Raw genomic sequence first — 22,021 nt, forward strand, 5'->3', positions numbered from 1 at the left:
GATTCGTGAACATATCAAGCATAAACAAGGCTTTACACACTGTATTGAAAGTTTTAGGTACATTTGAGAAGTACTGTAGATTATGGGGCTTATTTTTGGTTGGGCAGCATGTGTGTGTCATTCAGTATGGGGATATCCATTTGGGTGCATTTTTTTATTTATTTCAGGACTTCTGTTCTCAGTGTGTTAATGTTGTAATTGTACTTCTCACAAAAAGCGCTCCTCTTTTGTCTTTTTAGGCCGAGTCAGGTCCTCGTGGACTCAGCAGGGACAGGTTAAGTTCAGATGCTTCTTCTACCCAAGAGAAGGGGGGTCCCACTGTCCCAGCCCACCTAATTGGAAACCCTTACGCATTTGGCTTGACGCCCGCATCTGTGATGCAGGACTCACGCTTTCAGCCCCTAAAGTGAGTATTACTGACCTCCTTCCTTCCCAAGAGCGCTACTATGCTATTATTTCAATTCTTTTCTTAATTAGCTCATTAGTTGAGACTGCAAGACCTGAAATGGGTGTCAGATATAGGGAGACATATAGGGAGAAAAATGTGCAGGGCTGGTGGTACTCCAGGACAGGTTTAAGAACCACTGCATTAGATGATAAAACATCAAATCAAGAAAAATAGCACATACAAAAAGCTTTAAAATGCTTTGAAGTAAATGGATATGTGCACTAAGCCATATCACAATTTGGATTTTAGTTAAAGATACTTTACCAAATCAATAGTGCAAAACACAATGTAGAGATATTTTATGTTATTTTCAGTTTCTTATTATAAAACTGTGGCGGGACAAATGAAATGCACTTCCCCACAGTCTAGGTAATTAATGGTAAATACTGGTTAATTATTAATAAAGATACAACTTTTGATTGCTAGTTCATATTCTCAGATCCATGAAATAACATCAACAGGTACAACTTGCCATTTTAATAATGTATTTAGTAAATGTTAAAAATGAATAGTAGCTAAGATTAATAAATGTTTTTGGATGTAAACTAATGTAGTTAACTAATGTGATACCTTTCTGCTTTGTTACAGTCATTTTAAAGCTAAAATTCGCAAGATGTGTGGAGAGGTCTTAAAGCCCCCCCATCTAGTGATGTCACGGTACTAAAATTTAAATTTAAGTTTCAATACCTTTAAAATGTCCCACTTCTTCTCGGTACCTATTTCAGTACCATAGCATTTAACTATTTGAAAATAAAAATATTAAATTAAATTAGTTATATGTTAATAATACATAAAAGGATTAGCTTTTAATTAAAATGTTCTGGACCACAAAACATTAGCATTGTTCAATTAAGTAAGCGTTGCATTAAAAGCATTAAATGAAAAGTTATAAACTGAAAAACAAAGAAACACATTACAGTTAAGAGAACACGTCAGGTCTATAATTGTGCTTTCACTGCGAGACTTAATGCACAGATTTGTTTTGGCATATCATATTTTTTTTTGCCTTGTCTGTTGCTATGGTTATCGTCACAATTTCAAACAGTAATTTCAGATTTAGACCCGCATTGTAGTACAGTTGCCACTCGCCAAATTTTGCGGTATGTAGTTAGCGGAATAAAAAACCTTTGAAAGGTATCTAAATATTTATGTATCGCCTTGTTACTGAAGTACCATTACTTTTGACAACACTACTACCATGCTACTTCAGACACAACTCATGACAGCACATCCTTCTCCTTTTTCATTTTTTATTGGTTCTATTGCTTTAAATTATCTTCTTCTGTTTCACTGACAGCTTACCCCGTCAGATGCCACATGCTCCCCCGACCAATGTTCCTGAGGAATATCTGAGAGGGTTTCGTCCTTACACCACAGCCGAGGAGTTACGCATGCCCTCATTACCACTGGGGCTTGATCCTGCCACTGCTGCAGCTGCTGCTGCCTACTACCATCCCGGATATTTGCCCCACCCCTCCTTCTCACACTACAGGTACACAAACATACAATAATGACCATGTTTAAACCCCTAGAGACGTTATCTGATAATCTAACGATTATTAGAACAATTAATCGACTAATCATTGATTGTTGTCATCAGCGTAGATGAGTCATAAGTACGTTTTGAACAATTATTCAATTATTCAACTATAATATAAAAAAAGAAAATCACTTTAGCTTTTTGAAATGCTGTTGTTTTAATGAACTTTGAACCCAATAAACAGGTCATTCTCTTTAAGTTCTCAGATATCTGTTCAACTCAAATCACACACAAATGCTTTCTAAGCATTGTTTAAATATTCTGTTCTCTTCCAGCTGAAAAAATAAAAAAATCAGCTGCAATTCCTCTGACGAAAAGTGATCAATAATAGGTGCTGCTTTTCTTAGAACTGAAACAATAAAACAAGACATTTACTTCAGGACACAAAGAATGCAAAAATATTAATCTACAAACAATTATTACAAGTATAAAAATTGCAATCTTTTTTACATGACAATTTGAGCTGACAGATTCTCATTCATCTTTTAATTAACAGTATTAAACAGTAACTGACATGAATGATCCTATATCCTTTTGTAAGTCGTCATGCTTATGGAACAAAATACAGGTAAGTGATAAGAATATAATACCTAAAAGTTTTACAATAGTGACAATGACACCTTAGCTCAGTCAAGCTTTATTCTATCCAAAAAAGTCACATTACTGAAATTATAATTTATACTTTAATCATTAGTATTAATATTATTACTATTATTAGTAGTGTTGCCTTCTCTAATAAAGAGATTTTCTAATAATTAGTTAGCTTCAGCTGGAGAACTTTCCTCTCACCGGCCTCAAAATTTTCATCGTCACGCTCCCGTTAAAAAAAAAGTTGCCCCTTGCATATATTACACATAACAACATTTTTAGTTTGAAGTTTTATGAAACTTTCCCACACTTAGCTAGATTGGATTTGTTTGCACTCTGTCATATTTTGCTTTGTTTTCTTCTACCACAATAGCATTTGTAAGGGCTGCATTACACTCATAGCGGTCAAATCGCAATATTGCAGGCCCTTACATTAGGTCAAGGGAGATTAAATGACTACTCGACAATGTTGACTAATCGTTTCAGCCCTAAAACAAAATAACTGATGATTCTTTCTTCATTTACTCAATCTCAGATAGGGCTGAAATGAAATGACGATATATATATATATATATATATATATATATATATATATATATATATATATATATATATATATATATATATATATATATATATATATATATATATATATATATACAGTCTTGTTCAAAATAATAGCAGTACAATGTGACTAACCAGAATAATCAAGGTTTTTCGTATATATTTTTATTGCTACGTGGCAAACAAGTTACCAGTAGGTTCAGTAGATTCTCAGAAAACAAATGAGACCCAGCATTCATGATATGCACGCTCTTAAGGATGTGCAATTGGGCAATTAGTTGAATTAGTTGAAAGGGGTGTGTTCAAAAAAATAGCAGTGTGGCATTCAATCACTGAGGTCATCAATTTTGTGAAGAAACAGGTGTGAATCAGGTGGCCCCTATTTAAGGATGAAGCCAACACTTGTTGAACATGCATTTGAAAGCTGAGGAAAATGGGTCGTTCAAGACATTGTTCAGAAGAACAGCGTACTTTGATTAAAAAGTTGATTAGAGAGGGGAAAACCTATAAAGAGGTGCAAAAAATGATAGGCTGTTCAGCTAAAATGATCTCCAATGCCTTAAAATGGAGAGCAAAACCAGAGAGACGTGGAAGAAAACGGAAGACAACCATCAAAATGGATAGAAGAATAACCAGAATGGCAAAGGCTCAGCCAATGATCACCTCCAGGATGATCAAAGACAGTCTGGAGTTACCTGTAAGTACTGTGACAGTTAGAAGACGTCTGTGTGAAGCTAATCTATTTTCAAGAATCCCCCGCAAAGTCCCTCTGTTAAAAAAAAGGCATGTGCAGAAGAGGTTACAATTTGCCAAAGAACACATCAACTGGCCTAAAGAGAAATGGAGGAACATTTTGTGGACTGATGAGAGTAAAATTGTTCTTTTTGGGTCCAAGGGCCACAGGCAGTTTGTGAGATGACCCCCAAACTCTGAATTCAAGCCACAGTACACAGTGAAGACAGTGAAGCATGGAGGTGCAAGCATCATGATATGGGCATGTTTCTCCTACTATGGTGTTGGGCCTATTTATCGCATACCAGGGATCATGGATCAGTTTGCATATGTTAAAATACTTGAAGAGGTCATGTTGCCCTATGCTGAAGAGGACATGCCCTTGAAATGGTTGTTTCAACAAGACAATGACCCAAAACACACTAGTAAACGGGCAAAGTCTTGGTTCCAAACCAACAACATTAATGTTATGGAGTGGCCAGCCCAATCTCCAGACCTTAATCCAATTGAGAACTTGTGGGGTGATATCAAAAATGCTGTTTCTGAAGCAAAACCAAGAAATGTGAATGAATTGTGGAATGTTGTTAAAGAATCATGGAGTGGAATAACAGCTGAGAGGTGCCACAAGTTGGTTGACTCCATGCCACACAGATGTCAAGCAGTTTTAAAAAACTGTGGTCATACAACTAAATATTAGTTTAGTGATTCACAGGATTGCTAAATCCCAGAAAAAAAAATGTTTGTACAAAATAGTTTTGAGTTTGTACAGTCAAAGGTAGACACTGCTATTTTTTTGAACACACCCCTTTCAACTAATTGCCCAATTGCACAGCCTTAAGAGCGTGCATATCATGAATGCTGGGTCTTGTTTGTTTTCTGACAATCTACTGAACCTACTGGTAACTTGTTTGCCACGTAGCAATAAAAAATATACTAAAAAGCTTGATTATTCTGGTTAGTCACATTGTACTGCTATTATTTTGAACAAGACTGTGTATATATATATATATATATATATATATATATATATATATATATATATATATATATATATATATATATATATATATATATATACATATACATACATACTGTATATATATAGCGTTGTGATGATATAAACTGTCTATCTTTAGAGATTTTGCTATATCGCAATGCGGTGCTCCTGCTAACACCCCTGAAGCGTGCACCCAGAAAGACACCTCTCTCAGACACCATACAATTTTTATTTTTTGGATGGTTTATTGCACTTAAATTGTCAGATACACTGACAATTATGTCAAAATGCCTATCGTGTAGAGTATTCACATAAACACAGCTGGTTATGTCTTAAATGAACATAAACAGTTGGGCAAAATCCGGATGTGTGCCAGAATATTCAGTCCGTGCATATGGCTGAATGGTTAATGAAACAACAAAAGACAGAAAATCAATCACTGCTCTTGACTAAAATTGCTTTTGTGTCTTTAAAAGGAATTAATTTATATTTTATTCATACAGAGATTTTTTTTTATGAATATGAATGGCAATTTACCCTGTTCCACTCCAAAAGAACACAAAAAAACTAGTGGCATCTGGCAGAATTACAAAAATAAAGCACATTTTTCAAATGGCCCAGATGTCTCAACAGGTTCTTTCATCTTTAATGAAAAGTCTAACATATTAGGAATCCTTTCAGCTGTGTTACTATGTGTCATGAGTAGGCAAATGAGTTGGCAAAACTCTGTCTACAGCGAATGCAAAACTATCTACAGTGGACAAATCAAAGTAGCATTATAAACTAGGACAGTTGTTTTTCTCAACGGGTGCTTGATGATGGTGTATGCTACTAAAGCGGCCATTGTCCATTGCATCACGATGCCCTGTTTGAATAAATATGCTCATGCCCTGTTTAATGTTTGAAGATCTAAATGAAGCAAATTTTGGTTTGCACTTGAATTTCTTTTCCCATCAGTCATAGTCCCCTTATGGGTTAACACCCTCTGGTTCTGACTGCCCCATACTGAAGGGACTGCTTTAAATGTTCTGATAGTTCTTGGGAGGCTCAATGTTTCAACTTTTTGGAAAATAAACCCATGAATGGCATAGTCAATGATCAAGAAAAGTATTATAACAAAAAAATGTACATACTTCATCTTTAAAGAGTTTGAGCATTTAAAACGGCAAGTGATATTACTATTAGCATGCACTTATAGCAAATTTAGCATGCTCTTATAAAAAACAAAACATATTGTCAGTTGGTGGCAATGCTAATATAGTTGTTGGTCAGGATGCACAGACAAAAAGAGCATGGTTTTGAAAAAGCCACACTATTAATTTAAAAAAAAAAAAAAACAATAAATCTATGGCTTATTTATAGTTGACTTGGCAAATGCTTGTTTTAACAGTTTGTTTAAAGTATACCTTTGTACCTTTCTTAGAATGGATGATCCATTCTGTCTGTCAGCACTGAGGTCGCAGTTCTATCCACTGCCTACAGGGGGAGCTCTACCTCCTCTTCACCCATCCGCAGTACACATGCACCTGCCTGGGGTGCGTTACCCTGGAGATCTAAGCCACCCCTCACTGTCTAGCTTACAGTCTGAGCGCTTATCAGAGAGGTACGCAACACCTTGATTACACGTCAACATTTATAACGGAATGTATCAATGTATTATCACCGGATATACATCACTATGCCATATTATATTGTACCACAGTATTTTTTTAATGGTAATGGCCATGTAAATGACTGTGCAGCATTTTTTAGCATTATATCCTTGTTGTTGATATTATTTTGTATACAAAATAAAATAATATACTGTACCTATATGTTCATAATTATACTAAAAATTATAATTTAAGTAGTGCTCTGACTGCACCTAGTAGTTAAAAATATTGCCCCTTTAAATAGCTTCAATGCAGGTTAGCTACTCTATTCATAGCATTTAGTGTAACTTAAAAGGGGTACTGTAGTTCAAATAGTTTGAATTTATTAATACTTTGGGCAAGCTCTTTCTGGACAAACTTCAGAAGTAGCTTCACCAACACTTCATGACATTCACAAAAACCCATATTTGCAGTATGTTTCTGTAGTTTGAACTCATCTGTATGTGTGTCTCCACAGACTTCAGATGGAGGATGAGCTGCGACAGAGAGAGAGAGAAAGAGAGCGAGAGCGAGGAAAAGAGCGAGAACGTGAGGCGGAGCGAGAAAAAGAGCGTGAGCGAGAGAGGGAGAGAGAGAGAGAGAGGGAGAAGGAGCTGGAGCGTGAGAGAGAGAGGGAGCGAGAGAGGGAAAAAGAGAGAGAGCGTGAAAGAGAGATGGAGCGACAGAAGGAGAGGGCCGCACGAGAGAAGGCTGTGGAGAGCCACTATCTGGCTGAGCTTCATGGACGAGGCCCCCCGGATGACAGGGTCAAACCTGCAGACAGAATCACTACCAATAGACCTGGTATGAACACTGATCCATGTGATGTGCTGAACCACAAAAATTGTGTGAATGCTTAATGGTCCTAAATATTTGTGCGTGGCTTAGGCTTGTATTTGTAAGATTTACTCCACTGGTCCTGCTCCACATAGTTGTATTTTATAGGTTGTGATGTAGTGGAAGTTCCAATAAGATATCTTTTATTCCGTATTGTAACAAACCAGATGTATTGAAGCTAATCTGAATGCAAGAATTTTCAATTGATTGTGTGAAAGGGCCAGACTAAATAACTCCAGCATGTCCAGCATTATATGTATGCATGGATTGATCATTAACAGTGAGATTAATAAGATGTATTTAGAAAATGGATAATGTACAGTACAGGCCAAACGTTTGGACACATTACTATTTGTAATGTTTTTGAAAGAAGTTTCTTCTGCTCATCAAGCCTACATTTATTTAATCAAAATTAAATTTTTTTTTTTAAACATTGTGATATATTATTACAATTTAAAATGATTTGTTTTCAATTTATTATACTTTAAATTATAATTTATTTCTGTGATCAAAGCTGAATTTTCAGGATCGTTACTTCAGTCTTCAGTGTCACATGATCCTTCAGAAATCAAAATCATTCTGATTTATTATGAGTGTTGGAAACTGCTGCCAAATATATTTGATGAATAAAAGGTTCAAACTGCATTTATTCAAAATAAAAACATATTTTTGAATAATATAAATCTCCTTTACTATTAATTTGTATCAGTTTAACACATCCTTGCTGAATAAAATTATTGATTTATTTAAAAAAGAAAAAGGAAAAAAAAGACTGACCCCAAATTACTGACCAGTAGTGTATATTGTTGTTACAAAAGATTTCTATTTTTAAAACATTTGCTTCATCTTTTTTTTTTTTTTTTTTTTTTTTACTTTATATTTATCAAAGTATTATATAAAGTATCACAGGTTATGAAAAAATATTAAGCAGCAGAACGGTTTCCAACTTTGAAAATGAATCATCATATTAGAATGATTTCTGAAGGATCATGTGACACTGAAGACTGGAGGAATGATCCTGAAAATTCAGCTTTGCATCACAGAAATAAATGATAATTTAAAGTATAATAAATTGAAAACCAATTATTTTAAATTGTAATAATATATCACAATATTACATTTTTGTTCTGTATTTTTGATCATATAAATGCAGGCTTGATGAGCATGAGAAACTTCTTTCAAAAACATTACAAATAGTAATGTGTTCAAACTTTTGGCCTGTATTGTACATTATATAATCTTTGTCTCCATTGTGTGAGCATCATTCTATGCAGCTAAACATTATGCCTATCATTTCCCCCAGATAAAACCAAAGAGCCCATCCTTACAACCCCTAAACCCATCCAGCCTGGAATCCACCACTCTCTAAACTCCACCCACCACCCCGTGCCCAGCCTTGTCTCTGCCCATGGCATGTATCTGGGCCCTGGGGGTGCGGGACCTGCCAGCCTGACAGCGGCCACCATGCTGCAGCGCACTAATGAGGAAGAGCGCTGGTTGGCCCGGCAACGGAAGCTGCGACAAGAGAAAGAGGACAGGCAGTATCAGGTGTCGGAATTCCGTCAGCAGGTCCTAGAGCAGCACCTGGACCTGGGTAGGCAGGGGGATATCGCAGACCTGCATTTAGAGGGACACAGGTAGGGCCATTTTCACAACGCAGTCTACAATACACAGAAGGCAACCCTTTTTTTACTGTTACATTAATAAAATTATTGAGATTAAAATTATTGAGCATTAACAGATGACAGCGAGGAAAAATAGAAGTGCAGGACTACGAAAAACTAAGCAAGTGTGGGTTGAAATAAAATCAAAACAAATCAGGAGCTGTAGAGACCAAGTAAAAACTTTTGGAATAGGTGGGGATGGTAAGAATCTGATCAGTCTAGTTTGGGGTGTCAGTTACAGTTCAAGGTATAAATCCAGTTGCCTTCAATGAGCAGCTCAGATTTTCACATCTTATGTATATAAAAGATCTTATTATATGAAAGACTGTTAGTTAAAGGTGTCATAAACTGGCTTTTAAATTTTTTTAACTGTTGTCTGAGGTCAGCTAATGACGTTTGTGTGGTGTTTACATTCAAAAACATCATAACTAATAATTAATAGGCTATTTTCTACTCTGGTTTTGAAACTCTCCTGAACGCTCGGTTTTGATGTGCGTGTTGCACTTGAAGACTTGGAAGCAAACGCCCACGGGGTAGGATTGGAGAAGATTTGAATATTTAATGAGCTTCAGCTCCCCTGTCAGTTCACATGAGGGAGGGGTTGTTTTGAAAGCGGCAACCAGAATGATTCCCTCACAGGGCTTGTAAACGTCTTTATCAAACAAACACCACAATTATTTATTTCTCATCCACCTGCAAATAATTGGAATATTATTTTTGTATTACTTGGCCCGCCCAATCGGTGGATATAAGTGCGAACCACACACACACACACACACACACACACACACACACACACACACACACACACACACACACACACACGCACTTCATTAAAAATAAATTTCAACCACACATTGATTCTAATATTATTGATACTAATATTAGGATCCGAAGAAAGTTTATGCAGGGACTGTGTTCTTCCACAACCAGGAATAGCACAATATATTGCTTATTGTTTATTGCTGCTGGCTAGCGCGATCCAAACAGCTCCATGAGTCAGTGAGTGGGGCTACTGATTTAGCTGTGCTTATTATTCAGTGTTTTGCCACACAATGACGTCAGGATAAGGCACATTCTGAAATCGATCATTTGTTAGGCCTGGTGTCAATAAAAGCTTTTCTTTGACTAACAAGGAATTTTTCAGCTCTGAAACTTACAGGATATTCTTATATTACCATTACCTTTTATATATCAAAAGCTCAATAGAAAGTTGTTTTCTCAATTCATCACCCCTTTAAGTTTGGGTTGCAAAACCTTATGACAGAAACGTGGTTTTGGTTTTGTAGCATTGCAGATTTCAGAGCTAACAGAGACTGCAAATCTGTGTGTGTAACAGTGATAATTGCAGAGTATTTTCTATTTTAGACCTCTACCAAACCACCACGAGCCCAACAGCAGGGATCGTGACAGAGACAGAGATGTTCATCCTCTCCTGGGAGCTCCGCCCCCTCTTATCTCCCCAAAACATCAGCACAAAGACCAGGCCCCGCCACCACCAACCACTCTTTGGAACCCTGCATCACTCATCGAGACCACCTCCGACTCTAGACGCACCTTGCACGACCCCCCAAGTCTGGGTCACTACGATATCAGTCGGCTTCCCCTACCCCCTTCCAAACATGAGCGACATTACAACTCTGAAAAGCTGGAAGATGGTTCTCGGAAAAGGGACAGTCTGGATAAATATCCCCCCATCCGGCCCAGTGGGTTTTCTGAGCCAAACACTTTCTTAGCAGAGCTGGAAAAATCCACCCAGAGTTTCCTGAACCAGCAGAGGGCACCGCTGAGTCTTTCAGGGCCATACGGAGAGCTGAGCACTGGGCTGAAGTCCAGCGGGTCTTTTAAGAGCCTCCAGGGTCATTCACGCCTCGCACCGGATGCCATGTTAGTGTATGATGAGTTCTTGCAGCAGCACAGACGAGCTGTCAGCAAACTAGACCTGGAGGAGAGAAGACGCAGAGAAGCCAGAGAGAAAGGTAAGTGAAAATGTTCACACAGCACAGAAAAAATATTATTGGTATTGGATGATGAATATTGTTTCTTTAGAGCATCTATAGAACAGGACAGCCAACTGCAGGTATTATGTTGATGATTATTACATTTTAGTGTAGACAAATGAGATTATATAAATGTAGTATAGAAGCAGAAAACAGACAAGGCATCATACATTTTCAGTAGCTTAATGCTACAACAGATTAAGCCCAAAGTACACATAAAATAGTGAATGTGTGAAATGCGCATGACTAAAGGGGAGGTTTCGTGGTTTTTTTCTGGGCTTGGATGTGTTTATGGGGCGCAGTATTAATACTTCTTATTACTATAAACTTATTTTCTTATATTTAACCTTTATTCCACACCACTGTCTCCACTGTCCTTTGAACGGCTCGTTTGCTTCCTGCTTCTATGAAGCCCATCCCTCCGAAAAACGCAGTGGTCTTAGATTGGTTAGATGGCCAAATGTAGTTTCATTTATTTTTATTGGCTGAAGTGCCAAGCACAGGTTGTCCGGAAACGCCACTCCCCTTAGCATTACGGGCAGAAGTCACATCTGCTGTACTATCAAGGGTTTATGATGTTACCAACACAGGAAGAAGCTCATTGTAGTCCAAACCGGACGTTTTTATTCAATAAACTGCCATAACTTTAAAAGACAATGTCTCCGTTTGCATTGAACTTTCAGTGCTGTAACTTTTCAAATACTGTTTATGCTCAAGCAGCAACATTACACATTAACTAAAGTTAAAAAAGTGAAATTGCATGCAACCCTCCCTTTAATGGCAACTTGAATAGAGCAGGCTTTGCATAAGGATAAAACTTTCTAGTGTATGTGTTTTGACCACTTGGGTTCGTACTTGTTATCAAAGGAGGTATACTTTGAAAGGCTACGGGTTTGGTACTAGGCATATGCGTCAAAAGTAGTATTTTGGCCAATGGGCCTAGCTTGAATCATTTGAAGATAACTGGTAAGATAAGTGTTGTTGAGTGTTAAGTGGTATCTTGTTTAGGTTACTACTACGAGCTGGACGACTCTTATGATGAGAGTGATGAGGAAGAGGTGCGGGCTCATCTCAGGAGGGTTGCTGAACAGCCGCCACTCAAACTAGATGATTCCACTGAGGTAAATCACCACAACATCATGCATGACTCTCAGAATACTGCTTACACGTATTTTTCTTTGTGTAGTTTTTTGGCTCTATGGGGATTCCATCACGTCTCACAACCACACAAGAGCAGTACTTTTTATCAAATTACCTCTCTCTACCTACAGAAGGTGGATTTTCTGCAGATGTTTGACCTGACGACTATGGCCCGCCGGGAGGAGATGATGGAGGTGAAGAGGAGGAAGAGGAGGCGCATGCTGAGAGAGAGAAGTCCCTCCCCGCCAGCTGTTCAGAGCAAGCGGCCACCTCCTGCCCCCTTAATAACCCGCTTTACCCCAGAGGACATGAACAACAGCCCTGAGCTGGAGGACAAAAAACGCTTCCTAACCATCTTCAGCCTCAACCACATCACACAGCAGCAGAGAAGAGGTACTCGTGTGGTTTATCATTCATACTGATGCTTGTTGTACAATGGTGTTGTTTTTTTTTATAATATATTTTTCTGGACATTTGCAGACTAGATCTTACTTTAGAGTCATATAATGCAATTTGAAGCAAGGTGGTAGAAGTCTCGAGCAGCTTTACTTTCACCTTAGAACTTCCGGCAGAAAACAAACAGCAAGATGCTTCCACAAGCTGTACCTCTAATGTCTGTCTCTTTCTCTTTTCCTTCCTGTGTTACAGATAATGAGAGGGTTGAGGAATTGTTGCAGGCAATAAAACAGAAGAGTGTGACTCTAGACAGCATCAGACACAACCCTCACCCACTGTGCAGGAGCCCTGCAGCCCCGTACTTGGGTCAGTTTGCACTGCTCTCTGTTCACACGTGCGTTTGTGCTTGTGCATATATGTGTGTGTGCACGTGTTTGTCCACGCAGTGACTCTTGTGTCAGCACACGCTGTGGTGTGTCATCAGTGTGTGAAAGCAGTAGACAGCGGCAGATGTTCTTTACTGTCTGTTTTCTCAGCTCATTACCATGACAGTTTCACTGTGTGGATGAACCTCAGGAGATGTGCGGTATGGTAATATGCATACTTTCAACTCCAGCTCTGTGCACAGCATCTGTGGTATACTGTCAGGGATGGATCAAAAACACATCATGATAGCATGTTAATTGCCTGACTAGGTTTCAGAATATTTTGCAGAATAATTCTGAGATTATGGGGGTGTTTTGGGTGGTACAATTGGTTAGAGGAGCCACAATTATTGGCACTCCTAGTTTTTTCATAAGTAGTATATTCCCATTCATATTTGCATTTTAACACACTAGGATGACTAGGAACATGAAATTGTCTAGCCATGGCTTCTTGTTTCACAGGAGTATAAATATGAGGAAACACAAATAGCCAAATTCCCTTAATCATTCATCACAAATGGTAAAACCAAAGAATATAATTCTGATGTGCAGTAAAAGATTGTTGAGCTTCACAAAATAGAAAGTGGCTGGAAGAAAATAGCTAAAGCATTGAAAATTCCAATTTCCACCATCAGAGCAATAATTAAAAAGTTCCAATTGACTTAAGATGTTACAAATCTGTCTGGAAGAGGACATTTGTCCTTATTGTCTTAATGCATGACGAGGCGGAGAGTTTGAGTGGGCAATGACTCTTCAATTATCACAGATGGAGAATTGCAAAGATTAGTTGAGTCTTGGGGTCAGAAAACCTAAAAAAAAATCAAACAGCCCCTATATCACCACATGTTGTTTGGGAGGGTTTCAAGAACAATCTTCCTTGCTCATCCAAAAACAAACTCCTGCATATTCAGTTTTCAGACTCTACTGGAACTTCAAACGGGTCCTGGTTTTATGGTCAAATCAAAACAGCTTTTTGGCAGCAAACACACTAGATGGTGCAAACCGGGATAAAAAGTACCCCATGCCCATGGTTAAATGTACTGCTGGATCTTTAATGTTGTGGGCCTATTTTTCTACTTGAGGTCCTGGACATTTTGATCCAAAACAAACATCAGTACCAACACAAAAATGAAGAAGCACCAGCATAGATCTGGGAATCTGAAGGATCTGAAGAGATTCTGTATGAAGGAATGATGTCTGATCACTTGTCCGGTGTTCTCCACACTCATCAGGCATTATAGGAGAAGACTCAGAGCTGTTATATTTGCAAAAGGAAGTTGCAAAAAGTATTTTATAAAAAGGTGCCAATAATTATGGCTAACATGTTTTGGAAAAAAAAAATATTTTTTTAAAAAGAGATTTTCCCCACATTTTCAATTATTTTACTTCAGTGAAAGGTAGACAGAACTGCTTTATAGCTGAATTAAACTAATTTAATAATTGATGAGCTTTACAATGGTACTGAATAAACACTAAACAGCCTTAAGGTAAACAATTCCACTTTTTTCTTTTGAGAGCTGCTTTACAGTCAAATTGAAATGATCAGATCTCATTGTAAAGCTGCTTTACAGTTTTGTATTGTATAAAGTGCTATAAAAATAAAGGTGCCTTGAAAAAATAAAGGTTTCTCTTCACACTGTACAGAGATCATTACAGGGCTCTTTGTGTTAAAAAAAACATGACATGCAGTTAAATATTTGACAGTATATTTGCCGGTATATAATATTTTAAGTTGTTCAAATCCATTTAAGGTGGATGAACATTCTTTTATCATACTTGCCAGTGGGCTGTTGTAAATGTATTTTCTGTAACACGTTCATTATTGTTTATACATTGTGGAATTAGAATTATTGTCTGTAATAATTGTGAGGAGGCCACAAATGCAGTAAATGCTGAAGCTGAAAATTTACTAATACTAATATACTAAATATACTATAATATGATAATCATTCAGTTCACTCTGGTCAAGATCCTATTGAGCAAACATGATTGTAATTTTTTTTTTTTTTTTTGCAGAACTGTCATCTCAGTCTCCAGTCCCATCTGAAGAGCTGCTGAATGGACAGCCCCCCAGCCCTTCCCCATCTGTGTCTGTGCTCCAGCCCCCACAACACCCAGCGGACCCTCTGTCCATCTCAGATCAGCACCAATCCCTCTCAGATCCCTTGAGAACGAAAGACTCTTCCTTGCCTGCTGCATTACCTGACAAAGGTAGAGCCAACGACAGCATCCCAGGCAAGAGCTCAAGTCTGCTGAACAGTGTTCGACAACCCCCATTCACTAAAGAGAGTTCCCTTAATGTCAACGGAAAGACCAAACCTTGGGAAAGCTTCATTGCCGAGGAGTTTGCCCAGCAGTTCCATGAATCCGTACTGCAGTCCACCCAAAAAGCCCTTCAGAAGAGTAAAGGTAGTTAGCAGTTTAAATTTTCTTTCAGATTGTGGTATTTCATTATTCACTCAACAATACCTGTTTGCACCAAGAGCAATGCAACAAATTACATGAACTGTCTGTAGGCAAGTAAACTTCATTACTAAAAGTTTTGGGAATCCTGCCTTTACACACACATAAACTTTTATGACATCTCAATCTTAATCCGTGGGGTTTAATATAGAGTTGGCCAACCCTTTGCAGCTATAACAGCTTCAGCTCTTCTGGGAAGGCTTTCCAAAAAGTTTAAGAGTGTGTTTATGCAAAAATTTTGACCATTCTTCTAGAAGCACATTTGTAAGGTCAGGCACTGATGTTGGGCGAGAAGGCCTGGCTCGCAGTCTCCACTCAAATTCATCTAAAAAATGTTCTATCGGGTTGAGGTCAGGACTCTGTGCAGGCCAGTCAAGTTTCTCTACACCAAACTTGCTCGTCTATGTGGACCTTGCTTTGTGCACTGGTGCATAGTCATATTGAAACAGGAAGGGGCCATCCTCAAACTGTTCCCACAAAGTTGGGAGCATGAAATTGTCTGAAATCTTTAGGTCTGCTGAAACATTAAGAGTTCCTTTCACTGGAACTATAGGAGCCAAGCCCAACCCCTTAAAACCAACCTCACACCATAATTCCCCTTCCACTAAACTTTACACTTGGCACAGTGCAGTCGGGCAAGTAACATTCTCCTGGAAACCGCCAAACCCAGACTCATCCATCAGATTGTCAGTCAGAAGCATGATTCGTCACTTCAGAGAACACTTGTCCATTGCTCTAGAGTCCAGTGGCAGCGTGCTTAACACCACTGTTTGGCCATGGAAACCCATTCCATGAAGCTCTCTATGCACTCTTTTTGAGCTAATCTGAAAGCCACAAAGTTTAGAGGTCTTTAGCTATTGACTGCAGAAAGTTGGCAATCTTCTTTGCACTGTGTGCCTCAGCATGCGCTGAACTTGTTCTGTGATTTTATGTGGCCTATCACTTTGTGGCTGAGCTGCTGTTGTTCCCAATTGCTTCCACTTAGTTATAATACAACTAACAGTTGACTGTAGAATATTTAGTAGTGAGAAATTTCACAAATGGACTTACTGCACAGGTGGCAACCTATCACAGTACCATACATTTATTTACTGAGCTCTTGAGAGCGACCGATTCTTTCACAAATGTTTGTAGAAGCAGTCTGCATGCCTAGGTGCTTAAATGTATACACCTGTGGCCATGGAAGGGAGGGAGTGGAGGGGTGTTTCCGTATAGTGTATTAAATAAAAACACCACATGTTCCTAAAGGTACACCAACAGTACACATTTTGGATGTCTCTCTTATTGAGCCCATACATTCCAGGTATTACTGAGCTGATTAATTGATTCAGGTGGGTTTGAGAGTTCAAAAATGTACACTTTTGTTGTGTCTCCAGGAACAGGTTTGGGAAACATTGTTAGCAATGTGGTTTGATTCCCAGAGAACATTTTCCATAAATGAGCAGAGCATTAGGATTAATTTCAACATCTTGTGAGCAGCTAATAGAATCGAAACTCCTCTTACTTTATCAGGTGGTACATTGGTCATGTCAGAACAGAACCATGCAGTGGATTCATCCGTGCATTATAACATTCCTGAGCTTCAGAGCACACCAGGCCGGTCCAAGCCCCATCCACACCCTTCCTCATCTCAGCCCAACGGACAGCACTGCCCCCCACACCCCTCCCATCAGGAGATCTCTGCAGAGGAGTCAGAGGAAGAGGATGAGGAAGATGACACCGAGGAAGATGAGCCCTCCACGTCCAGGTGGCAGGGCATTGAAGCCATCATTGAAGCTTATCAAGAGTATGCAGAAGGTAAGATGTGTGATCTTTTGGGTACCACTCGGTACTGTTGCATGATATCACAGTTCTTGTCAGCACAGCAAATTCCTAAGTTATGGTGTGCTGGTGTATATAATGCCAGGGGACCTCTCTCTGGGACACTTCCTCAGTCTTACCTTTCCTGTCACTTTCATTCTGTCTCTAGAGCAAAGCATTGAGCGACAGGTTCTCCACAGTCAGTGCAGAAGGCTGGAAGTGCATCACTATAATCTCAGTGTAACTGCTGATCAGCTGTCACACTCAATGGGGGTAAGAAACACACACAAACACCAACTTTTCTTCGACTTAAAGAGATTGTTCACACAAAATTGAAAATTATTTTTTAATTATATTTACTCAAGCCATCCTAGGTGTATATGGCATTCTTATTTTAGACAAATACAATCAGATTTATATATAAAAAAAATATATATCCTAGCTAATCCAAGCTTTATAATTGCAGTGAATGGCAGCCCACATTTTAAAGCCAACAAAAATGCATCCATCCATTATGAAAGTAATCCACACCACTCCGGGGGGTTAATAAAGGCCTTCTGAAGCAAATCAATGCTTTTGTGTAATGTGTCTGCCCAATGCAGCGTGAGCCAAACGAGAGTCGCAGCACAGACCAGCAGCAGAAGTCAGATTTCATTTATCACAAGAGTGAGGAGCTGACTGACAAGGGGATGGCGGAAGATTTGGTTTCGAAGCAAAATGCAAAAGCGCCTATTTAAGCGAGCTTGTCATTGTATTGTTCTGTTGTTGTTGTTTTCATTAAGAATAATATTGAACACACCTTTTAAGCAATTTGCCCCTGAATTTGGCACTAATTCTAAACCAAATGTAAAAATGTGTATGGCCGCACGAGCATTCAAAACGGTTCATTCCGATGAAAGCTCACCTTCCATAGGAATTAAAGGGTTAGTTCACCCAAAAATGAAATCTATGTCAATAATGACTCACCCTAATGTTGTTCCACACCCGTAAGACCTCTGTTCATCTTCGGGACATAGTTTAAGATATTTTATATTTAGTCCGAGAGCATATGCAAGTGTATGCACACTATACTGTCCATGTGCAGAAAGGGAATAAAAACATCATCAAAGTAGTTCATATGTGACATCAGTTAGTTAATTAGAATCTCTTGAAGCATCGAAAATACATTTTGGTCAAAAAAATCACAAAAACTACTTTATTGCATTGTCTTCTCTTCCGGGTTTGTTTTCAATCCTCAAATAAAGATTCAAATGTTTATGAATCAGCGTATTGATTCATGATTCGTATTGCGTGTCAAACTGACAAGCTGCAGAAATCATGTGACATCTGCTGATTCATAACCTGCTCTGCTTCATACTACAGTAACGTTAATAATCACGTCCATGTTTTCTGCCCGAGTCCTATCCCGATTCTTCCCCACCGGCTGTGAGGTGAAGACCACATGTCCCAAGATTCTGAGCTCAAACTTGGCGTCATCAAACTGCGCCTTTGTTTTGAATAGGCGCCCTCTAGCGGACGGAAAAGTTACATAGTGCAGCTTTAATAATTATTAACAATGTCAAGAGCAATAATTACAATGATTTGGTCATACTATTGCTGCTTACCCTGTAATAAAATGCAGTTTGTTTTCCTTTTATAATGTCTTATAGTTAATGTGTGCATTCTATCTGTAGGAGCTAATGGCTCAAAAGCAGAAGCTGGCAGCCGAGAGGGAGAACCTACAGGCAGAGCTGGAGCACTTTAAGAAGTGCCTGACGCTGCCGCAGAGCCCCTGGTCTAGGGGTCACTTCAAGGGCTATCCACCCAGGTGACATCCTTCGGCACCTTCAACCCACTTTACACCGCCCCCACATCCCTCCCAATCCCCCAAACCCAGACTCATGCGCCGTCCACTCGGAGAGCCTGAAGAGAGATGGTGAGGAAAAGATCATCATCCACTGACCTCCCCTCCGACGTCATCCTGTGAGCAAAATCACCCTTGAATACACGTCAAAGCCTCCGAATGCATCTAATTTACAGGGAATGCCATACCGCTCATTAAGAAAGAAGTACGGCGGTTAAAACCTAGCCCCGCCCACCTGCCATCGCTTCCCCGTGGAGGTCACGCCTAGAAATGCACTTAAAGACAAAAAAACCTGAGGATCTATCTGGAGGTACTGTGTTACGACAGATGACTCTTTTAAATCTAGGGAAGGAAGAAAAGAAAAAAACATCAGATAAATAAATGAAAATGTTTTATTTCAAGATTTAGAATAAAGTTTTTTAAAGAGGTGCTTCAGCATTGTATTGTAAATAATTTCAAAACAACAATGAAAAAAAGAATTTTGTATGTTTTTAATTACTTAAATCATTGTTCTTTGAAAGAAAAAAGCCTGCCATTGTTTTTCTAATATATTAATGCTTTTTGGCGTTAAGCAAAGGGTTCACTTTTAGTGTTTGCTCGGCTGCTGGTCAGAATAATCCTTTCAGGACTGGTGGAGTGATGGCATCACTTCCTTTTTGCCTGAACTACAGTAGCAACGGACCTAGGACCTACCGCCAACACAGTTCCCTCTTATCCCACGAGGCCATGCATCACAGAAGAACTCTAGCCCTGCATTATGTATGTCCCAGGATGTCTACTGTCATTCATCATCGCCTAGTGGTCGGCCGTCTCTCAAAGTTCTCGACTGCTACACTGAGGGGGTTTTTGGGGTCTCGAAGCAGCATGCAGCCTCTTTGGAATTTCTGTTTCCTGCATTAAAGGGCATTTGTACTAAAACATGATTTTCTGATCCACGTTCAGAGTTCAAGCGATAAAAGTCTGTCAGAGGAATTGACATGCGCAAAAATGCAATCCATAAATAATGTTGTACATTAAGAATAATTATGATTTGATATACAAAAGATTTTCGCCATTGACAATTACTGTGCCAAAGTTTTAGGTGGCATGCCAAAAAAAGTCAAAAGCAAAGCTTGATCGAGTCGAGTCAGTCCTGCTGTAATTGGAAAATTCCAAACGCTTTTCCAAAGAAAGTCTGCTCTGTCTGAAGACGTTCTTGTTTGCCAAGTTTTTCTACCATTGCTGATCAGTGACGCATTTTAACATGACCACAAGTCATTGACAGAAACCATAAATATGGGCCTTAAAAACATTTATGAACTCTGACTGCCTGTAATAGCTTTTCTTTTCTACCTTTTTATACTATTATGTTAAGATAATGTAGAACCTGGGAATGACACACCTGTTTGTTTTCCTGGCACTTATCCCGAACCGCCACGCAGTGCCGTATACATGAGATACATACAGCATGCCGTTACAGACCGGTCACGCGCCATTTTTTGCTTTTAATCCAAATTCAGTGCGAGGTTAAAACACAGACGTGTCTCAAATGCATCTCGTTTAGGCACAGGTGAGGACTTTGGTTGCACTGTCATTTATTTCAGCCATGCTGACCCCGTGCAGGCATGCCATCAGTTTGATCGCTGTGTGTGTGTATCTGCTTCACGTGAAGCACTACCACTGCCTGATGAGCGCTGATCCAAACCTGCCCAACACACACGCATGCACACACAGTCTCCCCCAAACTCAATGGAGGACATTAGATGCTGTGAAACCAATGTTTGTTTGTTTTTTTCTATTTTTTTCTTTTTTTTATGTACTTGTTTGAATTCATTGTAATGTAATATATTCTTTGTTGAGTGTAGTAATTAGGTATTTATGGATATATTGCTGTAATTTCAGACAAAAAATTAAATATTTCAAAAACGTGTTTGCCACATGTGGATTTCTTTTTTATTAATGTGCTCATATTTATTAAAGCAACATTGCTGTGGTGTTTGAAATCTTTAATAGTGGATGACAGCACCTGAAGAACCTATACTGAGCTCAAATTACAGCTCGCTTTGTGAAATGTTTTAAAACTAGAGATTGCGATGGATGGGCTTTAATAATAATGAGTACACCCTCTGAAAGTTACTATATGCAAAAAAATAATAACTCTGGTCTAAGTTTAAAGCAATTTTTGATCAACCGGTAAGTATGCTGAACCAAACCATTTAAAGAGAAGTCATTTCTTCAGAATCAAAATCCAATCACCTTTATTTATATCAAGCTTTTTACAAGTCCAATTGTTTCCAATCAGTTTTAGTGTTGTGTTATTAACGGGAAGATAATGCAACAGAATTTGATTTCTTGACATAAGTGCTATAGCACAGAGGTTTTCAAATGATACCAAGGACCCCCAAATATATGAATCTTTTATGAGGAACCCCTTCCTAAAACCCATCTATACATTTTTATGTATGAAAAAACTAATTTAAACTGTTAGATCAATAGTAAGTGTGACATTATAAATACAGCATACTGTTTCTGGACTTAAATTAGCTATACTTAATGTTAGATGTATAAACCTGAACATTTTCAATAAAAAAAATGATTTGTATAAGCAAATGTTACAATAAAATGTAAGCAGCTTATGTACTGTGTTAAGAATACTGTCTTACAATCCCAGTGAGCAAGATAAAGGGGACTATAGTGAGAAAAAACCCATTAGAAAGATCCAAAACAAACATACAATTAAGTGGAAAGATGCGTAAGGCAGGAAAGGAGAGAAGCATTTAGAAATGAAATTGTTACTGTCTTTTTATTCTCCAAAATTTTTTGGGGACCCCTTAAATCATTCTGGAGGTCCCCAGACCCGCTTGAAACCTGATGAAGCCCACTGAATCATTCTCAGACTTAATGCTGACAACAGTGGAACTGCCAGGAGACTTATTTCTTAGCACAAAAGAGGACAGCGGTACAAGAGGATTAC

At 38.6% G+C, this 22,021-nt stretch overlaps 1 protein-coding gene across 4 annotated transcripts in view; it reads left to right on the forward strand.

Annotated features, from left to right (window-relative positions):
- Nucleotides 1-20,984, forward strand: part of gse1b (Gse1 coiled-coil protein b) — a 325,637-nt gene extending 304,653 nt beyond the window's left edge. For 2 of the 4 annotated variants that reach the window (XM_067419768.1, XM_067419769.1), the window contains exons 5-18: nucleotides 240-406; nucleotides 1,037-1,105; nucleotides 1,746-1,940; nucleotides 6,293-6,472; nucleotides 6,979-7,304; nucleotides 8,641-8,974; nucleotides 10,370-10,980; nucleotides 12,010-12,122; nucleotides 12,273-12,534; nucleotides 12,790-12,903; nucleotides 14,979-15,371; nucleotides 16,938-17,222; nucleotides 17,395-17,498; nucleotides 18,899-20,984. In XM_067419768.1, the coding sequence (XP_067275869.1) occupies nucleotides 240-406; nucleotides 1,037-1,105; nucleotides 1,746-1,940; nucleotides 6,293-6,472; nucleotides 6,979-7,304; nucleotides 8,641-8,974; nucleotides 10,370-10,980; nucleotides 12,010-12,122; nucleotides 12,273-12,534; nucleotides 12,790-12,903; nucleotides 14,979-15,371; nucleotides 16,938-17,222; nucleotides 17,395-17,498; nucleotides 18,899-19,036 (3,291 nt within the window). In that variant the 3' untranslated portion in view covers nucleotides 19,037-20,984. The remainder of the gene's footprint in view (nucleotides 1-239; nucleotides 407-1,036; nucleotides 1,106-1,745; nucleotides 1,941-6,292; nucleotides 6,473-6,978; nucleotides 7,305-8,640; nucleotides 8,975-10,369; nucleotides 10,981-12,009; nucleotides 12,123-12,272; nucleotides 12,535-12,789; nucleotides 12,904-14,978; nucleotides 15,372-16,937; nucleotides 17,223-17,394; nucleotides 17,499-18,898) is intronic. The other 2 variants (XM_067419770.1, XM_067419771.1) reach the window with 1 other exon arrangement.
- The last annotated feature ends 1,037 nt before the right edge of the window (nucleotides 20,985-22,021 follow it).

This window comes from Pseudorasbora parva, chromosome 16, assembly GCF_024679245.1.
Source record: "Pseudorasbora parva isolate DD20220531a chromosome 16, ASM2467924v1, whole genome shotgun sequence".
NCBI lineage: Eukaryota > Metazoa > Chordata > Actinopteri > Cypriniformes > Gobionidae > Pseudorasbora > Pseudorasbora parva.